Below are 9,637 nucleotides of genomic sequence, written 5' to 3'. Positions count from 1 at the left end.
CAAGTCACTTAACTTCTCTATGCCTCAGTTACCTCATATGTAAAATGGGGATTAAGACTGTGAGCCCCACATGGGACATCCTGATTAACTTTTATCTCCCCCAGTGCTTAGAACAGTGCTTGGCACATAGTAAGCGCTTAACAAATACCAACATCATCATCATTTAGTACAGTTCCTGGGACATAGTAAGCGCTTAACAAATACCATAAAAAACCATCCCTACTTACTCTGTTATATTGTACTCTGTATATTGTACTGTGTTATATTGCACACAGTAAGCATTCAATAGAGACCACTGATTCATTGATTGAGGGAAGAAGGCAATGCCACACTGAAGAGGGGTAGGGAGTAGCGACGTGAGGGGACTTGTCACTGGTCACTGAGCTTGTGCAAATTCACCAATTCCCTTTCCAGCCCCTGAGGGGTCAAAAGTCAATCTTGTTTTGATTTCTGGGGATTTTCCCCAAATCACTCATCGCCCCAGGACTTTGGCCTCCAAAGGATTGATTTTCAACTCTGACTTTTCTGCCACCCCCTAGGTGGAACTGCTCAAACCAGGCCAGATCTGGCCTTCCCAGACCTCCCTCACCAGTAGTACTTCATGATGTCACTCTGGGGTTTGATCTCTCTGCCGCTTGGTCTCCTGCTATGGCTAAATCCTGGCACAGGTAAGAGCCCTTTCACCCTAGATTGGCTTGTGGGTGTCAGGTCCTGAGGAAGAGAGCAGGTCTAACGGGCTCCATAGGGGCCTGGGGAAAGTGCGGTACTCCAGAGTAGAGGGAGAGAAGAGACTAGATACTGCTTGGGGTTCTGTTCCCAGGTGGTCAGTGGGAAGGAATGAAGCTGGAGGTGTGGGGAAGTTTAGCATGGAGGGCTGAATTCTTGAAGGGGAATCAGACCCAGGAGACATGGGGAGTGGAGACTGAACCCCTGAGTCTTACTGGACAGGATGGAGATCAGGAGGCTCTTGGGTTTTGAAGCAGAAAGGAAATGGAAAAGGGGAAGTAGAAGCCAGATGTCTGGGTTCTGTTGACCAAAAGGGGAGGTGAAGGTTTGTGGGTTGTTTGAGGGGGGAGGGAGGGGCAAGTCCAGAGGGTGAATGCTGAACCCCCCAGCCTTTGTTTCTGCTCTCCTTCCACAGATTCTTTGCCCCTGCACATGGATTCCATCATTCAGGTCCTCACCCAACTGGAGCAGGGGGCCCCCACGCACAACCACACAGCTCCAGGACTGCTACTGGCTGCCAGTAGCCCTAGGGATGCCTTCCTCCAGCTCCTCCTGGAGATGGAGAGCCCCCTGCCCGACGAGCCTGACTCCCTCAGCCCCGTACAGCGAAAGCTGGCCTCCCTCGTGGCCCAGCACAGCGTGGATTCAGGGATGGAGCACGGGGTGGTACTGGCACCCGATGGCTCTACCGTGGCCGTGGCACCGCTGCTGGCCGGGCTGGAGGCTGGGCTGCGGGGCAGGAAAGCCGTGGCCCTGCCAATGGACCTCAGAGCTGCCCCCTTGGATGCCAGAGCCAACCACCAGGGAGCCGGAGCCAACCTCTCCATCACAAGTCTCAAGGCCTCCCCAGACGTCAGAGATGTTTCCCCAGAGCCTACCTCCCTTCCCCCAGATGGCAGTACGGCCTCTCCAGGGACCGGGGCCCATTTCCCGCACAGTGTGGACAGCCTGCTGGCCGTGACCCTAGCCCGAGCCCTGGGTCTGGCCTTCCTCCCAGTGCCAGGGAACCCAGACCCAGCTGGCTTGGGCTCCGATGGCTGCTGGGACCACATATCTAAACCCAAGTCCTTCTCCCTGATGGGAAATGGGTCCTCGGCCCTGACTGTTGCCTTCCTCAATGGGGCTCTGGATGGGGCCCTGCTGGGGGACTACTTGAGCCGGGCCCCGGAGCCCCGGCCACCCCCAAGCCTTCTACTGGCCCAGTACTATGGGACAGGACCAGGGGATACTCCCGTCCAAGGGGTGGCTGGGACCCCTAACCTCCGAAGTAACTTCCGGCGGCAGAACGCGGCAGATCTGATCTCCCAGAATGAGCTGACCCGCCAGGTGTGGGCTTCCCTGATCATGTTGGGGACCACGCAGCCTGCACACTCCCAGCTCGCCCCACTGGCCCACACGGAGCTGGCCCGTGTCGCTGCCCGGGCCGCAGAGGAGTTCACAGAGTCCTTCCTGAGTAAGTGGTCCATTAAATTGCCCTTCTCTCCCTCCTTCCTCTCCCCCAGGATCAGCTATCACGGTGACCACAAGAAACCACCCCAGACCATGCTGTCCTTCGAGACCCTGATGAGCCGCTGCTGGAGCCGCCCTGGGCCAACCCCCAGTTGACTCCAAGGCCCCTTGGCGCTAGGGAGAGTGATGGAGGGGTGTGGGTGTTTGACCCTGCCGCTGCTGCTCACCCCCAAGCACAGCAACATTTCAGTGCTTGGTGGAGGAGCCCCATGAGTTATTCTCAGTGGCCCCCAAAGACCTCAGAAGCAACCGTATCCGGGGCTGTTCCTGCGGCCCGCCCCAGAAACGGCCCAGAAACCTTCCTCTCCCTTGAATCCTCTTCTGACCCCAAGGTCTCCTCTCCCCCGCAGAGTGCCCGGCCATCTTGCCCCGCTGCCGCTGGCAGGCAGCTCCTTACCAGGGGAGCCCGCTGCCCCTGCGCCTGCCCCTGGGCTTCATTTACGTCCACCACACCTACATACCCCAGCAGCCCTGCACCACCTTCCACCAGTGCACACTCAACATGCGCGGCATGCAGACCTTTCACCAGGATTACCGTGGCTGGAATGACATCGGCTACAGGTGAGGGACAGGGCTGAGGAAGAAGGCCGAGCCATAAAAGGGTGGAAAGGACATAGGGCCTTCCCAGACTGAGCCCCTTCCTTCCTCTCCCCCTTGTCCCCCTCTCCATCCCCTCCCATCTTACCTCCTTCCCTTCCCCACAGCACCTGTATATATGTATATATGTTTGTACATATTTATTACTCTATTCATTTATTTATTTTACTTGTACATATCTATTCTATTTATTTTATTTTGTTAGTATGTTTGGTTTTGTTCTCTGTCTCCCCCTTTTAGACTGTGAGCCCACTGTTGGGTAGGGACTGTCTCTATATGTTGCCAATTTGTACTTCCCAAGCGCTTAGTACAGTGCTCTGCACATAGTAAGCGCTCAATAAATACGATTGATGATGATGATGATGATGATAGGGCCAGAGAGGACTGGGACTACAGAGAATGATGAGAGAAAATTATGAGGAGCTGGGCCAAGAAAGGTAGTAGCAGGAGACAGCAGGAACAAAGAAGAAGCAGCGTGGCTTAGTGGATAGAGCACGGGCCTGGGAGTCAGAAGGACCTGGGTTCTAATCCTGACTCTGCCACATGTCTGCTGTGTGACCTTGGGCAAGTCACTTCTCTTCTCGAGCATGGGCTTGGGAGTCAGAGGTCATGGGTTCAAATCCCGGCTCCGCCACTTGTCAGCTGTGTGACTTTGGGCAAGTCACTTCACTTCTCTGGGCCTCAGTTTCCTCATCTGTAAAATGGAGGTTAAGACTGGGAGCCCCCCATGGGCAACCTGATCACCTTGTAACCTCCCCAGAACTTAGAACAGTGCTTTGCACATAGTAAGCGCTCAATAAATATTATTATTGTTTATTATTTTTATTATTATTATTCTCTGGGCCTCAGTTACCTCATCTGGAAAATGGGGATAAGACTGTAAGCCCCACACAGGACAACGTGATTACCTTGTATCTACCCCATCGCTTAGAACAGTGCTTGGCGCATAGTAAGCGCTTAACAAATTCATTCATGATTGATTGAATGATTGATTCATTCATTCAATCGTATGTATTGAACACTTACTGTGTGCAGAGCACTGTACTAAGCGCTTGGGAAGTACAAGTTAGCAACATATAGAGACGGTCCCTACCCAACAACTGGCTCACAGTCTAGAACAAATGCCATAATTGTTATGTGGGACAGGGACTTGTACCTTTCCCAACGCTTAGAGCAGTGCTTGGCACATAGTAAGTGCTAAACAACTACCATAATAATAATAATAATAATAAAAGGGGAAGGGAAAGCAAGCCAGTGAAGGAGTTTGGAGCTGTGGAGGTGCTCACCCCATCCCTCTCTCTCTCTCTCTCTCTCTCCCAGTTTCGTGGTGGGCTCAGACGGCTATGTGTATGAAGGTCGAGGCTGGCACTGGGTTGGGGCTCACACACGAGGTGTGAACTCCAAGGGTTTTGGTGTGTCCTTCATCGGCAACTATACAGAGATGCTACCTGATGCCCGGGCCCTGCACACGGTGCGTGATGCCCTCCCCCACTGTGCCATGCGGGCCGGCTACCTAAGCCCCGACTATATCATGTACGGGCACCGGCAGGTTGTGGCCACAGAGTGCCCCGGGGAAGCCCTCTACCAGCACATTCGCTCCTGGCCCCATTTCAAGGTGAGCCAAACTCCTGCCCCTCTCTTCCTTCTCTTTGTTATCATCTCTTCTCCCTTTCTGGGCTCTGACTCTGTCCCTAGGGCTTTGCCCCAATCCCCTATCTCCCATCCCAGCCAAAACACATTCTCTTTCCCTTCAGTATGCTCATCTTTATCTGACCCCTCTCCTTCTTCTCTTACTCTTCAACCCACCACTCCCTCACCCTGGAGTCTAGCTTCCCACAAATCTTTCCTCTACTCCTCCCACCCCCAGCACTGCTTCGTTCCCTCTCATTTTCCTCTCCGCCCATCCTAAGTTTTGATTCTGTTTCCAGCATCTCTTCCTGCCCCATCAGATTGCCACCACCCAGAGAGCCTGGGAGTCCAGGATCCTAGGTTCTAATCCCAGCTCTGCAACTTGTCTGCTGTGTGACCTTGGGCAAGTCACTTCACTTACTCTATGCCTCAGTTACCTCATCTGTAAAATGGGGGTGAAGACTGTGAGCCTCATGGGGACAGGCACTGCGTCCAACCCGATTTCCTTGTATCTACTCCAGCTCTTAATACAGTGCCTGGCACATTGTAAGCACCTAACAAATACCACAGTTATCATTATTATTATTATTGTTGTTATCATTATTACTTGCAGCTCAGAGATGCATTTAGATGCACGGGGCAGGCCTAGATGCTTCATCACTGCTCAGCTCCACTAAATCAATTCTCTTTCCTTATGGCTTTCTCTGTTCCAGGAGGTGGAGAAGAAATCCCCCAAGGGTCACTCGTAGCCCTACTGTCCCAACCTGTGCCTGTGCAAGGGAGCCTGTCTCCCGACCCTTGGACACTCAACCGGGAATGGATCAGGTTCCATCCAATAAAGAGGCTGCAGAGATCCATGTCTGAGTTGGTGATTCACGGGGGCATGATCAAGGGTCACAGAGGGGAGACAGAGGCAGAGGGGAGGCAGCAGGAGGCTAGGGTTGACCAAAATGGTGGGTTGAGCTATGGAAGAAACCCAGGCATCCTGACTTCCAGCTCCCATCTCCTAAGTGTTAGACCTCACCCCCCTTCCAGTGGACCCAGATCCTCTGGCCCTGCACTAGTTGTTGTGCCCACCCAAGGAGGGCTTCTGGTGCTCAGGGGGTCCATCTGTAGTAATTGGTGGCTCTCCTCATGGCCCTCTATTCCTCCTTTCCCTCGGGTAGACAGAATGAGTCTCTGGGCAGTTTTCCCGCTCTCATGCTCGCTGAAGTGCTGATGTTCTATGCATCCTCTTACGGATCCAGGACAATCCCAGGATGCTCCCAGATAGCTGCAGTAGGCAGGTCATCATGTCCTCCTGAGAGCCTCTCAGTCCTGAGAACATCTGCTCTGCCACCTCCTGTCTCCTCTCCCTGATCTCACTACCCTGCGGTCTGACACACTCCTGGGAGGAAAGTGAGTAGGGTGGGGGATCGCGTCCAGAGAACACAGGGATTAGGGTCTCAACTCTGCCCAAAGCACAAGCTTCTCCCCCGCTGTTAAAGAATGGAAGGGTGCTGAGATTGGGGGGGATGGTGGGTGGGAGAGGCGGGTGGGGGTCCCTCTCTCCCTGTACCAATAGAGGCTGCCAACTCTACCCAGGGACCCCGCCAGCAGTCCACTTCAGCTGTACACGTGAGCCCTATCAGCCATCAAGTGTCCCAGCTGTGCCAGCGGAGTTGTGTGACAGCTCCAAGGGAGCAACGGAGAAGCACCCAAGATGGGCCCCTGGGGGTCCTAGGCATCTCAGGCGCTGTGAGGAACCAATAGCCTCGGGCAGTAACACAGACTTGGGAAGACAAGTCACTCCTCTCTGCTCCTCCACCATTCCCAGTCCCCTGCTGGAATCTCTCCATTCTCAGAGCTCCTCAGAGATTTATCAGGGTTTCACCAGGAAGCAGTGTGGCCTAATCAAAAGAGCATGGGCCTTGAAGTCAGAGGACCTGGGTTCTAATCCCAGCTAAGCCACTTGTCTGCTGTTGTGACCTTGGGCAAGTCACTTCACTTCTCTGTGCCTCAGCTATCTCATCTGTAAAATGGGGATTAAGACTGTGAGCCCCATGTGGTATAAGGACTGTGTCCAACCTGAAAATCTTGTGTCTACCCCAGCACTTAGGACAGTGCTTGGCACATAGTAAGTGGTTAACAAATACCATCATCAATATTATTATTTAATAAGTGTTTACTATGTGCCAGGCACTGTACTAAGCACTGGAAAAGAAATACATGGATTAGAAAGGGTGAGTGGCCTGCTCCCAAGGAGGCTATCATGTCAGCATTTCTCCAGAAAGGTCACCAAGCCCCCAATATCCTTATCAATCCCACTGGCCCTTAGATTTTGTTTTAAAAAGGTATTTGTTAAGTGCTTACTATGTGCCAGGTACCATTCTAAGCATTGGGATTCTAAGCAAGCTAATCATGTTGGACACAGTCCATGCCCAACATGGGGTTCACAGTCTTAACCCCCATTTTTATGGATGAAGTAACTGAGGCACAGAGAAGTTCAATGACTTGCTCATGGTCACACAGCAGACAGGTGGCATAGCTGGTATTAGAACCCAGCTCTTTTGGACTCCCACCCCGTGCTGTAACCACTAGGCCACGTTGCTTCCGATTCATCAATCAATGGTATTGAGTGCTTACTGTGTACCAAGCACTGGACTAAGCACCTGGGAGAGGACAAAAGAGTAAATAGGCAGTATCCCTTCCCTCAAGGAGCTTGTGGTTTAGCAGGGGAGGCAGACATTAAAATAAGCCCTTCCCTAGACCCTCCTGCTTAGGTGGGCTGCCCCCAACCGTGGATCTGGGAATGGGGGAAGGGTCCAGGTGGTTATCTGGTACCCTGAAGCTGCTGGATATTTGACTCAGAGCAGAAGGAGCTTGTTTGTTGGCTCCCATAAGCCCTGATCCTTTATGTCTGCAAAGCCACCTTGTTGACCTAGCTAGAAGATTTTGTAGCATAGTTGGTAGAGTTCCTTATGGCTCACTTCCCAACAGGTTGTGAGCTCCTTCAGAGCAGAAACCTGCTCTTAGACATCGCTGACACCCCCTCAGTTCCTAGACTGATTGGATTATCTTGCATCTATTCAGGTGCTTAGCACAGTGCTTGGTGCATAATAAGCACTTAATCAATAACTAAATTAAAAATTATTTTGCTGCCTGAAGTAGGCATTCACTAAATGCTACCACCCATAAGGGCCGTCTCGAGGGGAGTTCGGGAACTGGAACAATTGCCTGGGGAGGGAGGGAGAAGCGTTTTAATCAGGGTTGCCAGCCCTACCGTATATTCGCTGATGTCCCTGAAAAGGAGCTAAAATTGGCCGTGTCCATAAAGCATGCACATCAATCAATCAATATTTGCATGGCGGCACGAAGAATCCCGAGGGCATCACTGCCACTGTCACCGCAGCTGCCGCAGCCACTGTGGCTTCGCTGTGACCTCCTTATTTAAAGCAGTGGGTGCCTGCATGTGGAGTTCATTGTGATTCTGGCCTGCTGCTCCTGTGGGAATGGCTACCACCACCCAATCCCTACTGCCTGATATTGCCTGCCTTCTGCCACTTTTGATCCTTTAGTAAAAAAGTCTGAAAGTCACCCATTTCTCTTCCTAATATTTTCAAAGAGTACTCTCAACCCCCGCCCTACCTCCTTTCCCTCCCCACAGCACCTGTATATTCATTCAATCATATTTATTGAGCGTTTACTGTGTGCAGAGCACTGTACTAAGCACTTATATGTTTGTACAGAATTATTACTCTATTTTACTTGTACATATTTACTATTCTATTTATTTTGTTAATGATGTGCATTTAGCTTTAATTCTATTTGTTCTGACGTCTTGACACCTGTCCACATGTTTTGTTTTGTTGTCTGTCTCCCCCTTCTAGACTGTGAGCCCGTTGTTGGGTAGGGACCGTCTTTATATGTTGCCGAGTTGTACTTCCCAAGCGCTTAGTACAGTGCTCTGCACACAGTAAGTGCTCAATAAATATGATTGAATGAATGAATGAACAGTTGACCACCCTTGTTCAAAGAGTGGTTCAGCCACCCCAGCTCCTACGAAACAGAAAGACTGCTTTGGGGCGAGTGAGGTGGCATCAACCTGTGGCTTGTGCTCGAACCTGGGCATGGGACCATTCCCCCTCTCTGCCCCTCATGGCATCAGGCACCTGGAGTCTCACTAGCCGGGAAGCACAATTGTTCTGATTGGCCTAACCCGAGAGTCAGAATAATGGAGGGCTGGGGCCAGAGAGAATTATGGGGGGCTGGATCAAGACACCTGACCCAGCACCTCTATACCCGGCCCGGCCCCCAAAACACACACACACACACACACACACACACACACACACACACACACACACAGAGCACATTTAGAGATCAGACACATACACACACAGACATTGGTAGATACGGACATACTGTGACAAGGTATATATGTTTGTTCAGATTTTTTACTCTATTTATTCTACTTGTACATATTTACTATTCTATTTATTTTGTCAATGATGTGCATCTAGCTTTACTTCTATTTATTCTGATGACTTGACACCTGACCACATGTTTTGCTTTGTTGTCTGTCTCCCCCTTCTAGACTGTGAGCCCGTTGTTGGGTAGGGACGGTCTCTATATGCTGCCGACTTGTACTTCCCAAGTGCTTAGTACAGTGCTCTGCACACAGTAAGTGCTCAATAAATACGATTGAATGAATGAATAAGGTGGTATAGTCATAGACATGCAAACACACACACACACACAAATTCATATCCTGTCTCACATGGACCGGAACACAGAGATCAGAGATCTCAAGAGCAGCCAGGCCCAGAGAGACACATGATGAACTTACAGGTGTATTGATGTTCAGGTTAAGAAATCTTCAGGCCAAGGCAGTTTGTTAGCCCTATCCCTCTAAGCCTTTGTCCTTTCTTAGCCTATCCTCTCTGTCCCTCTGAAGCCTCCTACTACGCCCTGACCGGTCCCCATTCCCCCAGATGCAGTGCTGCAGGCCACAGGGTGCAAGATGATAGGCGGAGCCAGGGGAGCAGGGGCGTCATGTCACGTGGGACCCAGAGCTGAGTCTGGGAGGAAGCCAGGCAGCTGGGCAAAGGCACGGGCTCTGGGACGGAGCAGGAAACCGAGGTAATGGGTTGGAGAGGGTGGCCCTGAGACCCCCAAAGATCCTGCTGTAGGCACG

At 51.6% G+C, this 9,637-nt stretch overlaps 1 protein-coding gene across 1 annotated transcript; it reads left to right on the top strand.

Annotated features, from left to right (window-relative positions):
* The first annotated feature begins 539 nt into the window (after nucleotides 1-539).
* Nucleotides 540-5,314, top strand: PGLYRP2 (peptidoglycan recognition protein 2). Its single transcript, XM_038739844.1, has 5 exons — nucleotides 540-668; nucleotides 1,142-2,179; nucleotides 2,586-2,796; nucleotides 4,153-4,447; nucleotides 5,175-5,314. Exons 1-5 carry the CDS (start codon nucleotides 602-604, stop codon nucleotides 5,208-5,210), a joined length of 1,647 nt encoding a protein of 548 aa, XP_038595772.1. The 5' UTR covers nucleotides 540-601; the 3' UTR covers nucleotides 5,211-5,314.
* The last annotated feature ends 4,323 nt before the right edge of the window (nucleotides 5,315-9,637 follow it).

This window comes from Tachyglossus aculeatus, chromosome X1 (genome assembly GCF_015852505.1).
Source record: "Tachyglossus aculeatus isolate mTacAcu1 chromosome X1, mTacAcu1.pri, whole genome shotgun sequence".
Classification (NCBI taxonomy): Eukaryota; Metazoa; Chordata; class Mammalia; order Monotremata; family Tachyglossidae; genus Tachyglossus; species Tachyglossus aculeatus.
This window is presented reverse-complemented; position numbering and strand designations above follow the sequence as displayed.

Bases quoted from the DNA above. Each gene is read 5' to 3' on its own strand.
- PGLYRP2 (XM_038739844.1), top strand. From the start codon at position 602: ATGATGTCACTCTGGGGTTTGATCTCTCTGCCGCTTGGTCTCCTGCTA. The intron at 2,797-4,152 runs GTGAGGGACAGG...TCTCTCTCCCAG, and splicing joins TGGAATGACATCGGCTACAG to TTTCGTGGTGGGCTCAGACG. The intron at 4,448-5,174 runs GTGAGCCAAACT...TCTCTGTTCCAG, and splicing joins GCTCCTGGCCCCATTTCAAG to GAGGTGGAGAAGAAATCCCC.